Source organism: Ruditapes philippinarum, unplaced genomic scaffold, assembly GCF_026571515.1.
Source record: "Ruditapes philippinarum isolate M1 unplaced genomic scaffold, ASM2657151v2 ctg298_1_1_1_1, whole genome shotgun sequence".
Lineage (NCBI taxonomy): Eukaryota > Metazoa > Mollusca > Bivalvia > Venerida > Veneridae > Ruditapes > Ruditapes philippinarum.
In genome coordinates this window covers 475,699-493,665 of record NW_026853973.1, presented here as the reverse complement: position 1 = coordinate 493,665, position 17,967 = coordinate 475,699, and the positions used below count along the sequence as shown (strand labels likewise).

At 31.0% G+C, this 17,967-nt stretch overlaps 1 protein-coding gene across 1 annotated transcript; it reads left to right on the top strand.

The window, feature by feature from the left end:
* Window positions 1-11,871: 11,871 nt before the first annotated feature.
* On the top strand, window positions 11,872-12,925 carry LOC132738557 (putative inhibitor of apoptosis). The gene has a single exon (XM_060726065.1). The coding sequence runs from the start codon at window positions 11,940-11,942 to the stop codon at window positions 12,843-12,845; it is 906 nt and encodes a 301-aa protein (XP_060582048.1). The 5' UTR covers window positions 11,872-11,939; the 3' UTR covers window positions 12,846-12,925.
* Window positions 12,926-17,967: the final 5,042 nt, after the last annotated feature.

The following is a 17,967-nucleotide window of genomic DNA, read 5'->3' as shown; positions in this document are numbered from 1 at the left end:
ATATCGCTTGGGTCACAAATGTTTCGATAAAAGTGAAACGTTTATAATGAAAGCAATCTTAATTTGCTCAAATCAAATTTTTCGCATTATATTTATATCCATTTATAACCTTACATGCTAAAATGCTAGGTATGTCTCTATCAATTGAATAATTCTCTTTGACTTTAACCTGTAAATATGTTTCTTATAGTTGAGATAATAAAAGACCTACACGGTATGCCACCAGTATAGCTTGTTTATCCGTGCAGTCGGCTCATATTTTAACCTGGAAAATTGTTGACTGCGCAAGTTAAGTACTTTAATATTGCAATTTCAAAATACTAGCTAAATCTGTAAAAAGGCCTGCACTTTTATAAAAAAAAATAATGATAGAGAAATTATAGTTTACTTTCGATTTCAAATGTTAAATAGGCATAAAGGAAATATAGAAATACGAGACATCATTTTTCATATTAAGAGATTTCTACAAATTACGTAAGTTAAACTAATATGAAGATGATTAGTATATCGAAACTTGATATTTTTATTATAATATTAATGACGCTCATATTAATCTATACAAAACATAGATACAATGTTGATTATACATAAAAATATATGCATTGTGTTATATTTTTAATCATCATTAAAACTTTGCCAACAATCATAACACAACCAATCGAATCCCTATTTCTCAATTTATTTGTGCAAGTAAGTTTTATTAGAAAATGCTAGATAAACAGAATATACAAATGAGCCGTGTCACGACAAAACCAACATAGTGGGTTTGCGAACAGCATGGATCCAGACCAGCCTGACCTGCGCAGTCTGATCAGGATCCATGCTGTTCGCTTACCAACTCTATTACAAATGGAGAAACTGACAGCTAACAGCATGTATTCTGATCAGACTGCGCGGATGCCCAGGCTGGTCTGGATCCATGCTGGTCGCAAACGCATTATGTTGGTTTTGTCGTGACACGGCTCAAATAAATTTTAATCCAATTAATGTGTCCTTCAAATCAGACGGTCTAATAAGATTTATAAATAATTTGTCTGCTATATAGGAATTACATAATACTCTAAATATTAATACAATAATACAATATTATATTAAATTATACAATAACTTTTTAACCATTCAATTATATAACAAAAGATAAAATTGAGTATAATAACCATTTAATATAAGCTGAAAATGTAAATGGAATATATCAAATTTCTAGGTAATCCGATGTTTCTTATATTAGATATTTTCAGTCTAACTGACTGAAAATATCTAATTGAAACAAAATTGAAAACTGTTTGCTTTTTTTTTGGAAAGGATCAAACATACTGTGTGTTATTGCTTTAATGATAGTCATGCATTATATAACATGCAGCTTTAACAGCACTTGTGTCAAAAAAGTAATAGGTTGCACCTATACCTTTATAAAAGTCATGTATATTAAAGCTTCTACTGTATAGAGTATCTTTTAATTTGAGCATTGTTCAACAATTTCACGGAGATGCCTCATAATTTTGTAGTGTGGCTGTTTAATTTTAACTAACTTTTTCTAATTTATATTCACCTTATGTATAAGTTATAGATGAATCACAACAGCTGTATCTATGAAACGGTCGTAATTGATTTGTTAATTCGTTTCAAAGCAATGATGTTGAATCGTAGAAGATTTAAACTTTAAAAAATCTCCCCATAGCTGTTACTTAGCTTGATAGTGTAACTTATATATGAAATAAAAGAATCACAATTCCATTAAATTACTCTAGATTTATCATGCATGTATTCATTTACTGCATATTTTAGCACAATACACTGTCACAACATAATCTTACAGAGATTTTTAATTGATAGCATTTATTTATAAAGCGCCACTTTAAGAATATCTTGATCTGAAAATTGTACATATCATTTCGTTTTTCTGTATAGTATTTGTGTAGAAATTCAGCATATATACAGGTTTGAATGAACTTGTAACAAATACTGTGTCCTATAAGTCGTTTTTGTATTTTATGATCGCAGATCAAGAAATACAATGCTGACATTCAACCGTATGTTTCAAACTCAAACTGTTATGGCAAAAAATCTAAACGCAGTCGCTGCAACTCGCTGCCCTGCAAGATGAATTATAGAATTTCAAAATTAACTTATACAGGAAAATGCATACAGATATACAGTACGATTTAGATTGCAAAGATCAGAAAATACCACAGAGCTCGCAGCCCTTTGATTTGTCATTAAGATTGGTAAGTTCAGTGTCTGTTGAATAGAAATGCGTTCTATTAAAATGCGGAATAGATATAACGCATTAAAACGAAGCTTATTGAACTATTACAACGAATTATTTTCAAATTACAAGGACGAAACACAAGTTTTACGTATACCAATTATACGATGTCGAGAAAATAACATTTGCTGTCTTGCTATATTGATGTTTTGGGACATGTAATTCGCACAGTTGTTTCACGCAGATTAGAAAGAGCCTAACTGATAATCTCAAAAACACTGTAAACGAGCATTTGAAGCTTTAGAAAAAATACTGAACTAGTATGTGTGAACTGTTATAAAAGTGATTGAAACAAATTTTTAACTTGCTGTTTTGTTAGGATTTTGTGGAGACAATGTCTGTTCATTTTCGGAATGAATGTTGTGAGTAACAGTCGCCTTAAATAATTTATATATGATGCTTGAAAATAATGTATTTCTAACATTGAATTTCCTGCTCCTGTTTTACTAGTTGCTTCACACGTTATCATTATCAAACACATTTTTATAAAGATATATTTAAAAACATAATTTTTTGAAATATCAGAATAGGCTAAGAATAAACAAAGAAAACAAACTTTTCAAAGGTGTTTCAAGTAGATGTTGCTATATGTTTGTTTGTTTGAAATTGTAAATCTTGGTCGTGATGATTAGTGTTTCTATAATACCCATTCGCCGTCGGGACAAATGAATAATGCTGGACTCTTTTTTTAAGATAATGTATGATACCATATGCCTCTTAAATATGGATTATGTTGGACATGTCTGGATGTGTATCATTCTTTATGAGTGAACATTTTGTCGCCTTTTTTCCAATCTGAAAAAGGTACTGACTGTCAGAGATATTGCCAATACATGGGCGATGATTTAAACAATATTATTGGAATCACTATGTGCATGGATTTATGATAAAATATGATAAAATGGTTGATATTCTATGTAATAAAAGTCATTACATCAAAACACTTCTAGATAAAAAAAATGATGCTTTCTAAATTATCACATTGAAAATTACAAGAAATTCAACAGAAAAAAAACAAACAATGGTTTCGTGATTGTAAATAGCATTGTTTTAAAATGTGATGATTTCGTAAAAAAACGGAATTCATGCACAAAATACTCACAATATAAACTAATTCTCATCCTTTCATTTACAAAAGAATGATCAGTTTGATAACCTGCAAAAAATAGGAACACATGTAAGATAAAGATAAAAACATTCACTATGTTCTCCAATAAAGAAGATGTAATTATGTAAAATGTAAGGAAGATTTAAAATCTCCTTTCAATTATGTATTGCTGACAAAAATATCTGAACACATTTTCAATTTCTTAGTGTGTCATGTACACCGGTTATTACTTGTGTACTGAAAACAGAAAATAATATAGTAACAGACGTAAGGATTGCAAATATACTTTATTTGTCAAAACATTGATATAAAATGAGTATCAATATTACAACAAGGCAGTACTTATGTCTGTAACATTCACTTTAATTTATCAAATTATGTTGTTTAATACTCCCCAATTATAGATTGTTATATTTTTATTATACAGTGGTATTTAATGATATTTTTTAACATTTTCTCTCCATTAAAATAAATACGATGTAAATTATCAAAATGTGTCGTCAAGAGTGGTACGAAAACATTTCTAATCAATGAACTTATCGACACCAAAGATATATTGCATGTAACGGGCGTTATTTTGAGAAGTTATAAGCGATGCACGGATGCACGACACTTCAGAAATCCAAGTAACGTCGCTGACATCGGGAAACACCATCGTGACCTTGGGCGTTGACAGTCGGGTGGCATTGCCTTATGAGCCGTCAAATACAATCGGCAGAAATTTTATGTAAAAGTGTATATTCAATAAAATTACTTGAATTTTTGTGAAGATATAGGAATAATATGCATAGTTCTTAGCTAGATTTGGCTGATGCAAACCAACCAGAAAGAAATGCTGTTTTTTATTACTGTTGAAATCAGAAATTCATTACCTAATATTTGGCACACCTGACTGTATAATTTTATGTCATTGGTGCTACGTTGTAATAAAATAATAAGAGTCATAAATAAATGGACCAGGGAGACATATTTTATTTTCTCAAGAAGAATATTCCTATGTTAACACCGAATAAAGCCTTATACGTTTATCCTTACGAAGCAATGGGTATTAATTTTATTAACGTATATATTTCTTAAGCAACTTAATGGCAATGAAGCCATGGATAAGCCAAAGAAGACATATCATTGTTATTTTCTACTTTAGTAGTATCAGCAGATGGTGTGAATGTTGCATTATTGACAGTTTCAGCCCAAGACCTTTTTTGTCTATAAAGTCAATTGTTGTTTTGATTTTAATATTTGCTTTCTAAAGAATATTTTTGGAATTTATTTTAGTTATATGCCAGTTTATTATTTGCATTGCATACTCATATTTTCTGCGTTTTTATTTGTTTGGGTCGTCAGACCAAACAAATAATGGTAGCGAAATTTCAGACCCTGATGCTGTTAATTGCAAATGCCGAAAGTAGTCCGCATTTTTGAAGCGGTAACTTCCCTTTATATGTATACTTACGCCGAAAAATTCAGGGGAGATCACTGCGTAAAGATGGTCAAATGACAGGCGCATTAATTTTCAAACAAAATAGTTCCCGAATGGTCTAAGATTTCTAATATTGTTTTATTCTTTATAGATAAACATGCTTATAGTAAGCTCCATGATTATTTACATCTATGTTAATCAACAGTTAGCGTCGAAATAATAAGGGTTACAAACCTGAATTTAGAATAATATGGTTTTAATAATTTCATCGTGGCCGAGGGGTTAGCGCGATCGCTTGGGAAGCGAGAGGTCTGGAGTTCAAATCCCAGTTAGGACACTAATGTTTTTCAAATTGTTTAAGTCAAATAAACATTGAATTTGAATATCAGTGTTGCAATTAGTCTTATAGCCAATTTACTACAATTAAAACGCTGGAATGCATTGGTGGCACTATACAAAAACAAATTGGTTTATAATCTCACAACCTTCACCTTTCTGACATACTGAGGCCCAAACAAATTCAGCGCCTTCTGTGCTTTGATTTGTTTTCTGATAGAAAATAAATGAAACTGCAAAATTGTCCACAATTGAAGGAAATATGATTTATATGTATTTGATATGTGAGTTTAATGACAATGGATCTGAACCGATCATGTTTTTAAATCAAAACAAAGAGATGAAATGTTGAATGTGTCATCGTTTTTTTGGTTTTTTTTGCCGGGTTGCACAGGTGCAAACCCGGATTATAGTATGGTGAATGTCGGGCGGCGGGCGTGCGGGTGGGAAAAATATTTTCATTACAGTTTTTTCAGCAACTACTTATCACAGCCTCTTGGTATTTGGCATACAGCCTTGACACATAGTCCCATACCTTGAGATTCGATTTCAGTTTGTCGCTCATCCAATTCTTGTTTACCGACTCAGTTACATTTTCGACATAAATGGTCAATGGTAGAAATTTTCGGAACAGTTATCTCAGCAATTGCTACTCAAAGTCTCTTGATATATGGCATACAACATAGACACATGGTCCCATAAAGTGGGATTCGATTTCAGGTCCGTCGCTCATCCACTTTCAGTTTACCGACTTAGTTAAATGTTCGACATTAATGGTCAATGAAAGCAAATTTTCGTAACAGTTTTCTCAGTAACTACTTATCACTGCCTCTTGATATTTGGCATACAACATTGACACGTAGTCCCATACCGTGGGATTCGATTTCAGGTGTGTCAATCATCCATTTCCTGTTTACCAACTTAGTTAAATTTTCGACATTAATGGTCAATGGTAGGAAATTTTCGCAACATCACAGTCTCATGATATTTGGTATACAAATGCAAACCGGCCTTTTCTGTCTTTGACCCATTTTTACTTCTTTTCAATCACATCTCAATGTATATAACTTTCTTATTGTCCATCTGCAAACTTTATCTATCTTTATGTGATTGATTCAATTTTCTCCCGTCTGTCAGTCTGTGTTAACCTTTATTCTCGTTATTACAGTCAATCCTTTTAAATAAATATTTCATTTAGCCCATCTTGACAATGAAAAAATGAGAGGAAACCATATTATTCAAAACTTATATCTATATTTTCTGATAAAATTTTCTTTAAATTTTTTTTGTTAAACCTTTACAAATTAGTATACTTTACAAACTTAGAACACTTTATTACGAAATTTCATTCGAGAAATGGACAAAAACCCTAACTTTCAATTTATTTTTGCAATGTAGATTTATTCTTCATCGGTGTAAACTAAGAATTGCTAGAAAAAGAAATGTGCAAATAAATTTCAAAGCAGAATGTGTCCTTCAACAAAAGTTAATTTTCTTTTTCAATTTTCAGGCAGTCTAATAAGATTGGTAAATAATCTGTCTGGAGCATAGGAATTACATAATTCTTTAAATTTTAATGCTATACTCACAACTTCATTACAATTCAATTACATGACAATATATAAAGTGCGGATACAATGTCAATGCACTATATACTGAACATGTAAATATATTAAATGGAATATATATTGAATTTCTAGGTAAATTAATGTTTGCTATAGAAGACGAGAATAAAGGTCAACAAGGTAAAGGCAAGGTTCACAGGACGCAGCCCCCGACACACCCAAGCCACCACAGCAGGGCGCCCAGGAGTTGTGTCAAAATCCTTATTATGTACATGTATAAATACAAAGTGTGGTGAACGCGTCGGACTAGTAATCTCATGATCGCTAGCCGCATGAGTTCAAACCCCGTCAGTGGCAAGTGGCAAGTGGTTGTTTTATTGAGCAAGAAACTTTACACTCATTGCTCAGTTTTGGTTGGTTCCAGGAACGGACTTGAAAGTGTGTCTATAAGCTTATAGCTTCTTACACAATCGAACTAAACTATATACTGTATAAACCAAATACAAAGTTTTCTTGTATAGAACATCTTGTTGTGTTATATGGCTGTTTTATTTTTTAACGACTGTTTCTTATTATTATTTTTTTTTACTTTTCGCTTTTTGCAGTAAGATTTATATGACTTTACGATATTTATCTCAAAAGGTGCATTTATCAAAACGTCGTAATCAATGCGATATTTGATTGTAAAGGATTGGTGTTGAATCGACGAACTCTTCAGAAATTCCATTGTTGTTTATTCAGCCGATAATGTTATGCATTCAATAACAAATGAATAGGATACAATAATTGACTTGGGTTTTGTTAACAACTTTATTTTTGACGTTAACGTTTTCGTCAAACTAAATGTTTCCTTTTTTATATTTAATTTAAAGATAACTAAAAATAAAACTGAAGATAGAAACAAAATACATTTTATCATTTATAACATCAGCAGATATTGACACAGGACAGAAGTATTAATGGGGGAAAACGCAGAAGTTCACTGGATATTTTGCCAAGTTAGCCAATGTTAAGCTGACCAGTCTTGTTTCAAATGTGATTTCATACCATATGGTGTATAGGGTCATTTCAGTTCTATGCTTTAAGGTCGGTGCACCTAACCACAGTTAATTTTTAAATCCCGCTTTGATACTTGTGTTTGTTTTATACGACGAAACTATTCAGTTTGCTCAAAGAAGACCGTTGGTTCTACTCAAGTGCACGTTCGTGCCTGAAAAAAAAAACAGTAAAGTCTGGAACTCGATATATGACAAAGTGCGTGCTTTACTAAAATCCTACTGAACTGTAGTTTTTCCTTCTTAAGAATTTTACAACATGTCAATATTAGAAGTAATGTAAAGTCATTTAGAGGTGTCCGTGGCCGAATTGTCAAGGTCATTGACTTCACACCACATGCCTCTCACCACAGTAAGTTTTAGCCGCACAAATGTGAGAAAGCTATTCAGCTAGCATACGGAACGTCGGTGGTTCTACTCTGGTGTCCGTTTGTGCCTGCCTGAAATAATGTATAGAGGGGCACCTGAGCTCTTTCTCGACCAGTAAAGCTTGTAAGTCGCCATAATACCTATTCTGTGTTGGTGCGATGTAAAACCAAATAAAAAAATGACCATTATTATCATGACATATGATGTAAGACAATTGTTTTAAAAGTTCTGCTTGATATCATATGTATCCATATTTCGGTCAAAATTTATAAAAATACAATACAGATGTAATTAATAAATAAGTGTATTATTTTTGATATTACATAGCTACCTATACCGGTATTAATGTATCACATGACAGACAATATTAATGCTTACTTTATCAGATTCTATATACACATATTTTATATTTTTTACAATACTGAATAGCGTTTAATCCCATTAATTTTATCAACGCATCATGTAACAAGATATTGTGGTGTTAGATTACCTGTAAATGACAGATTCTGATGGAACAAAACACTTTGAAGAAAATGTAGCATTTACGAATTTACCTAAGTTAACCTACAAACATAATAAAATATAAGGTAATTGGTGTTTCGCGAAGCTTTTACAATAACACACATTTTGTGGCCAACATATTGATCTATAACTGATCCAATATTAGCATAAATTAATCAATATCTGTGAAAAGCAATAATGTTAAATATGAATGTGCTCCGTGACATAAGAAAAAGCGGTTAGCACGTGCCACAGCACAAATGCACTTTCCGAGATATGTGTGCACAGCATAAGCGCATTTTTTGTTCAACATAAACTTATACAAAATTTTAGATTAAATTTGACAGAATTTTGAAGATCACATTAAAGTTTCTTGAGATGAAACTTATAAGTATTTTTTTAGATTGGTAGTACATTTGTGCACGAACTATAAACAATCTTTATGTATATTGCACATATGCAGTTCAATTAAATAAATGATGCAAATATTGTTCTATACAGTAAACGTTTGAATTAAATTAAATTGAAACAAATTCTTTACCTCTTATCAGACGTTCTTTGTACCGTTTAAGATTAACAAGTACAACCCTGAACAAATATTACACATTGTTATAAATAGTACGCATATCTATATAGAGAGGGGATATTTGATCGAAATAAATTTCACAGAATGTACATCAGATGTAATATTTTCACGAGTGGTGTAGCCACTAATTGGTTTTCACTTCTCTTTTCCCATCGTTACGAGCACACGGGGCATCGGCAGACGATTGAAGATCCACTGTAACGTATAAGATAGCAAAATTGGCTTTCTACAACTCATCTAACATTTAAGGTGGCACAACTAAGTATGTATGAGGTTAGCTGCCGATTTCCTGACTGAAACCTAGGGAAGAGGAACTTAAACGTGGCAGTGACAACGAGGATTGGTACTAGGGTGCGTGAACTCCTATTCCGAAAAGAAGACTTGAACGGCGGCGTTCCTTGCTGGCACAAACTTCCCTCTTCATTATTGTCACTGTTTACTGTACGTTTAGGTGTTAACAGGCTCAAAAATTCATTTCATTTGCTAATACTCTAAGATCATTTAACGGGTGCTGCAAAATTGAGTCTTTAAGGGCCTTACTGGTGACATGTCCTATTTCCGTACTCGACAACGAAAGCCGTTTTTTGTGTCTTAACGTGTGGATGGACCCTCAATAAGCATAGACATACACCTGATCTTACATACAAAACCAAAAAAAAATCGACTTCTATTTCATGTCATTTAAGTCATTTTTTTTACATTTTTGCCGCGTAACGATATGCACTCACTCTCATTCATAACGTCATCAAATCATGAAAAATAATTCTGTGAAATTCTACGAATTTTGTCACATTTTTAGAATATGTGCAGATATCCATGTACTTTTCGTAATCAAACACATTCTACACGGGTGCCTTTCTGACGATATTTCTATAGAGCATATTGAATGAATATAGGTTCAATACTGATTTTTATATGAATTATTTCATGCCTCTGGCAGGCATTATATTATTTTATTCAAGGAGTTCAATACATTCAATAATGAACCTACACAAATATAATATCCTATTTATGAGATTCCCAAAACAAAGACTGTTTAAAGTGTAATAGAATCATTGTATTGATAGTGTAATAGGGAACGATTTTCAATGCTGATTGACTGTTCACATCATTTGGCGGCGTCTTTGATGTGCAACATCAACATTTAACTTGTTTAAATTTCAAAATGAAACAAAAAACCTGTAAAGAACTTCTCAAGTTCATGCCGCGCGCAGTAATATATGCCAAGGGTCATATCTATAACAAAAAGTCGCAAATGTTTTGAGTCAAATGCATGTATTTTTCCATGTCATACCAAGAATATGTTGGTTTTTTGTGGGTTTTTTATTTTTTCAAATTAAATATTTGTTCTATTCTGTTCTGTTCTATAAGAGAGATATTAATATTTATAAATTCTAGTCGATTCAAAATTTATCAGTTTAACAAAGTTTATCAATTTGATGTTTTCAAACAAGTAAGAGTTTAAATATTCTATTATCTTCGTGTTATTTCAATATGTATTGATGAGGTGTCTAAATATATCAGGCACGCACTTTATCAACACAAATCAATGTAATGTCATGATAAAGTTAAATACGTTTGATCTATTTTAAGCCATGTTTCATTGATCATATTTGCATGTAATAGAAAGTTATTACATACATTATAACTACTGTGGTGTCAATGCATTTCATAATAAAACGTAATCGTTCTTTTTTTCTGCAAAAAAGGGGTTATTTACTTTTAAACAGGATGATATAATTAAAAAACTGCAGTTTTTCTTACAAACCAAGACAAATAAAGAAACTAGTAATGAAAAGTTAGTTTTTAATGAAAATAAACCCGAACTTGTTTACAACAAATGTGTTATCATTGTAATAAGTTCAAGAATGTGTCCGAAAACAAGTACAAACTATGGAGTACGTGGTTAAATATAAATAAACTGTAGTTTTCATAATGTATTTATAACTGTATTAAGAAAACCTTATAACGTACTGCGTATATATTTAAAATGTATTCTCGCATTATGCCATATGGTTTATTTTTAAGACACTTTATTATTGAACAGTACTTTAAAACTGAATTACAAATTTTGATTTTACTACTAGGTTCATGACAACACGACACTTTTGCCTAAAGATACACTATGCTCATCTTTGGGTAAAATAATTTTATAGCAGAAATTTATTTACATCCGGTAAATTCTTCCTAAATTTGTCTTATTTGGATACATTAATGTATAAACTGTGTTTGGGAAGATGCATTCATTATGTCAACTTAATTTGGTCGATTCTGCCAGTGTGTAGAGTTTAAAACGTAACGTATATTGTCAATGTGTATTGCAAAAATGTTTATTTTATATTTCAAAAGAGACTGTTAAGTAATTATAAGTTTTTTGGGTTTTTTTTTTTTCAAATATTAAATTTGAGCATAATATAACTTTGATATATCCGAAAATGTTTTATAAAAAGAATTTATCTGATTTAAAATATAAATTTCAAGAAAAATTTCAGCTACGAAAAAGTATTGATAACAATCCCTTTAACACCGTTATATATGTATCATTTCATTGGAAAATTGAAGTTTAAAAATAGCTCGAAATTAAGATAAACAGTGAGTATTGTTTACATATTTCGCAATTCTCTTTGGGATCCCTTACATAAAATTCTAAAAGTACAGAACGATATATAGGTTGAACATTTTACAATACGTCATAACTTTACAGAGGTTGTAAGTAACAGATATATTCATTTAATGGCAACAACTGATTTTTCGAGAGTTAAGGATTATTTTCGTAAACGCTTACAGTTGAACGAAAGTGGTTTAACAGATCATACTGCTGCAGGTTTCAAAAATAATGCACAGCTTCAAAAGGCAGGACATAAATCTCAATGTGAAATCCTTGGAATTATAACTGATAAGCCTAAACACAAACAATATGCCTGTTTAGCATCAAGAAAGTTGTCTTATAAAAACTGGCTTGGAACCATGAAAGTACCAACAATTGATCAATTATCAGAAGCCGGATTTGCATATACGGGAGTGTGTGACTCTGTGAGATGTTTTTATTGCGGAATAGGACTTAAGGATTGGCCTGAAGGGGCGTGCCCTTGGAAACAACACGTTTTGGCAAGCCCCACGTGCGGACATGTCATTCAATGTAAAGGAAAAGGATATGTTAATTGGATTATGGATGAAAGTGATGAATATTCTGATGAAGGTGCCTGTGGTACTGACGGTGTAGTTGACACCGTACAACTGGCTATGAAAAGGAACGAGGATGCTGTGAGTGTAGCTAGACTGTATTGTTCAAATGAGGATATCATCAATACGGCTATTAAATCTTTGATAAAGAAAGATATATTAAGAAATTTTTCTGCTGTTGATCTTGTTAAAGTTGTAGAAGAAATAAAAGAAAAGCGAGAGTTAGAAGCAGAATCAGACGATAGTGAGTCCGAGACATATAGGGATATTGAAGAAGCTAACAGACAATTGAAAGAGCCAGTAACTTGTAAAATATGCTTTGATGCTATTGCCAGTATAATTACATTACCGTGTGGCCACTTGGCCTGTTGTTCTCAGTGTATCCCTGCACTTTCTAAGTGTGCTATTTGTAGAGCACAAATTAAAGGAACTGTGCGGGCTCAAATGGTTGCTTAAGAAGATTTTTTTCGGACGAAGTCCGTCTGTTATCGGTTTGACTTCCTGTAAAATTAACAGGGACGGACTGAATATAAGAAGAATTTTCATTGGTCATAATAAAATTACAAACTGAAATCCGTGTTTCTCGTAGGTTAGTTCTATACATTCTAAAAAAAGGATAGTTCTTACTATTCTAAAATGAAATTATGATAAAATGTAAGGGATAGTTTTGTCACTATCAATATAAAATAAAATGTAAAGGATAGTTCTAAACTATAAAATGTACAGGAATGATGATAGGTCTTTAACTTTTAGGTTAATTTGTAAATGATTACAAAATTTATAAAGTCAAACAAGTTAAAATGACACCTTAAATGGAAGTTGTTTTTCTTTGAAAAATCATCAATATCAATATGCTATAATTTAATTTCAATTTTTACAAAATGGGTATTTTCTTAATAGCTACAAGAAATAATTATCATGTCATTGTTGTGCAAGCATTGCCAACATTTCTTTTTGTATTGAAAACTTAAAAATAATATACTTTCGCATGTTAAACAGTATTACTTCGGCCGAGTATCTTTTTAAAAGGTACTTCGTGTTATGAAATAATGTTACATTAATTTATTATTTAAAATTGATAATGATTTTATTCTGTATCATTTTATCATGAATGATTTTAACGGCCTTTTTTCTCTCAGAAATCCTTTTATTTTTATTTCTCAAAAGCTTTTTAATTTGGGTGTATTTTTATAGTAACCAAAAAAGTTATTCTTTGGCCAATTACCAGAGCCATCTTTTTCATATGTTGTTTTCTGGCTATAGATACAATTATCGCATGGTTTCAAAGTTGCTTTTCTTTCTTTCTGAGCATTTGAAAACTGTATTGATATAAAACAGTGCAGTTTTATCATATATTTATATAGTAAAAGAAAACTCAGCTAATATATAACAGTTGAGTTTTTTCGTACTTTGTATACAGCATCAGCTGTTTTTTCCCACAGAGCCTCTAATGGGGCAGCGGTAAGTAACATTCCGAATAATATAAACAAAGATAATCAATGAAATTTATTTATTTAATTTATTTTCAAATATACAACTGGTACATCTTTAATCTAGAATCCACACTACTTCCTCCTTTTTTGCGGCAACGAAAACAACATCAAACAACTGTCTTATTATTAATAGCTGTAAGGTTGCTTACGACAGCATTAGAGCATTAGATGGTATTGGTTCATTTTATCTGCGGTTTCCATTTGAAACAAAAGTGAAAAGGCACAAAAGAGCCCTATTTTATTTGTTTGTTTGTTTTTGTCTTTTTTTGGGGGGGGGGGGTGCTGATTTCTATTGCAAGAAAATTATGAAATTTCGATAAAACAGTTATAATTTATGAAAAACTTGTTAGTTGCTGGGGCAAAGGCAGAAACATCCCTTAATATCGCTATATCCTCGTAACTAACTCGTTTTATATAATATAACTATTACTTATTGTGAATTAGTATTTTGTATGGAAGTCAAAATACTACTTTTTTACATGTTGCTACTTTTATAAAAAAAATATTTCGCATTTATCGCTACTTTTTTTTCAGGTAACAAGCATCTAACGTTTTTTAAACCATTTTCAAAAAATATAAAATTCATGTTTAAGTAAAATCTAATTTATTTCTGAAAATATATTTATATATATTACTTGGATTTTTTCAATTTTAAAATACGCATATTCGCTTGATATTCTATAAATAAACAAACATGTATCTAACTATTAATAGTTTAACGGGATTCCAAGATTTAAAACGTGAAACAATTTTGTTTTTTGTTTACCTTAACATGTTAATACAATGTCCGTTTAGTGAAAGGTTTTTCATATGATAATTCGGAAACTAATAACACGTGTTTATAAAACTATATTTCAACAAGAATGGTGCAATATATGGATGAGTCATTGTTTACTATACAATTAAATGAGCCGCGTCACGACAAAACTAACATAATGGGTTTGCGACCAGCATGGATCCATACCAGCCTGCGCATCCGCGCAGTCTGATCAGGATCCATGCTGTTAGCTATCAGTTTCCCTACTTTTAATAGAGTTGGTAAGCGATTAGCATGGATCCTGATCAGACTGCGCGAATGCGCAGGCTGGTCTGGATCCATGCTGATCGCAAACACATTACGTTGGTTTTGTCGTGACGCAGCTCAATTATCCTTAAGAATAGGTGATTAAATTATCCGACATAATTGTAAAACAGCTTCAGATATCTTTTGTCAAGTCTTCAAATTTTAACATACACGTAGTACATGAGTACAAGAGGTTTAAGTTAGTAATACTAGTCACTATTAAAAGTCGAAATTATTTATACAACATGCATAAATTTTCATGAAATCAAATTTTTTTGATCGATCAACATATTTTACGGATCACTTTAATGAAGCATTGTTTGTATTTTATTCTGAAATTCATGTTCAATAACACGTAAATTACATTTGCCGATTAAGATAGTTATTTGGAAGTAATAACGCCCATTATATCAAAGGTTTTCAGTTAAGACATGAAATCTATGTCAAATAATATTGTTTACTAATAAGAAGATCCATATGTAAGCGAACATTTTACGATTATGTTCTATAATTAGACATCAAACAATGCTAAGCAGCTTATTTTTGAATTATTAATATATACATATAATATATAATATATATAATTATAGTTAATTATAGTTTTGCTAAGGAAAGTTTTAAACAATACTCGTAAGACATTTAGTACTAATCCCTTTTAAATTTAAGCAGTTATTCGGCCGTAAAGTCGAAAGAAGCTTAAAATAAACAAATCCCAATTAACGCATTTCTGCTAAAAAAATGATCAGTTCTTGTGCAGAATGTAATTCACATTTATTGCATTCAATATTCATTTGAATTATTTACTCGAAACTATATCCTCTGTGAACCGATGTTTTCTTTTTCTACTTTTTTCATTTTATTTATTTATTTATTTATTTATTTATTCATTTTTTTTTTGTTTGCTTGTTTTGCATTTTGGGTTTTGTTGTTGTTGTTGATGATGATGATGATGATGATGGCGGTGGTGATATTTTACATAAAGAGATTTACCTGCATGACAATCAATGAGAAAATAGATGAAATAATTGTAGCGGCTATTTCGTCTTTTTTAAGTCTGTTTTCATATACATGTTAACCAACGACGGAAGGATATTATCATTCCTGTAAAGATTGTTGACGACTCCAGGTCAAGCACTTTTTAGAGGTAAACGTGATACAAAATCTAAAGCCTCAAAACACACCCACTAGATTAGGGACTTCAAAAAGGCTTTGAATTTTATAAAAATGCTTTTTAAAAAAAAGATGAAAACTCTCTCCCTCTGATTGACTTACTTTCGCGTTCACATTGGTGCTTATAGCACACATCTGAATCAACTGAAATTGACATTTTTTTTACAGATGCTCAATTTTTAAGATCCATATTGAGTTCAACCCCGTTTTATTGTCATTACATGTGTTATGTTGATACTATCGTCTTTTCAATTGTCAATACTTGTCAATGATTATAAAGATATAGAAAAAACGTCATGTGGACGTAAATATTTGTTTCGATAAATATATAAATATAACTGATAACTGGAATGCACATAGACAACACAAATAATCGGCTTATGGAGGCGGACTTGTGACTATTGTTTTTCGTGTATCAAATAATTTTTCTCTTACCATCAATTTACCACTATATACAACTCAAAGTAATAACACACAGTGTATAATGAAGTTGTGATACAATTTTGAAAGAAGAATGTGAAAGTGAAACAAAGATACAATTGGAAATACACTTGTGTGTTTTACAAGATGACTTTCTTAACACTTGTAAATGAAAGGGATGACATTGACAACAACAAAATGCGTAATTTATTGTTAATAAAGTAATAACCACTTTTCAGTTTAATGAACACAATGTGATTTAGAGTGACATGAATATGGAAAAAAACCCAAACAGCAGAATATTATTCTAACTCGCACAATATGATAATGGACATCACGTGCACAAATACTTGAAGAGAACAATACTAATAAATTATTTAAAATTCTATTTGAAATATTGAGTTCATCAGAAGTGTGTTGTTTATATGATAACCCTATATTAGATATGGAAAAAGAAAACATATTTGAAAAAAGATTTTTATCCACATTACATCACGATCTCATAATTTACGGATGGTTCGAGTTGGTGGAAACGAAAAAATAAATAAAATAACATACAAAACATCTAAAATGGACATGTCAAATTCCAATCTGTACAAAACCGCTAACTATTTAAAGGAAAATTTAAAAATAAATTTAAAAGAAGCCCTGTCTGAATAGCGAACAGTGCAGACCATGATCAAACGGCACGGATTAGTGGGTTGATCTTGGTCTGCACAGATCGCATGGTGCCATCATTTTACTACATCACATACACATACGTGTGCTTTACACTTAATCCTTTACCGTGTCAAATAATTTATTATTTATTTTTAAGTTTAGATATTTATTAACAAAATATAAAATCAATTTACTATTTGAGTCAAGAGTTTTACTTTAATCGGATATATTGTTAATGACATTGATAAAATTTCATTAACAAAAAACACACTAGTATCTGTCTGTTACACAATTAATCAACACAATCAATCGTTTATAATTTGAAATCATGATAAATGCACATCCATGTCGTTTTAGATACCTTTTTCAATACAGATCAATCAAAATAATCAATATGCACTGGATCGTATTATTATTGAAACAAGGAGACCAAATTTATAAATAAAGTTATGAAAACGTTCCAAGTTTTACAAACATTGTTTTGATTTGTTTCTGTCTTGAAGGTTTGTTTTTGTATTACATAATCTATGATAAAATCTGTTGTCTTCACATAATGATGAGAACCGCATGTTTTCGTCACGTTAAAAGATTTTTAAAAATAATCATCATTTTATCTATTGGCGTCCTTATATGTAAAGTAGTCAATAGTATAATATAAAATCAATGGATTTTTTAAGTAGTTGCAATATTCTTGATATGGGTCCAAATTATAATGTATATGTTTTTAAAGCACTAAATAACTGATTGTGTGTCTTTGTTATATAGTAATTGT

Coding starts and splice junctions, on each gene's coding strand:
- LOC132738557 (XM_060726065.1), top strand. CDS start 11,940: ATGGCAACAACTGATTTTTCGAGAGTTAAGGATTATTTTCGTAAACGC.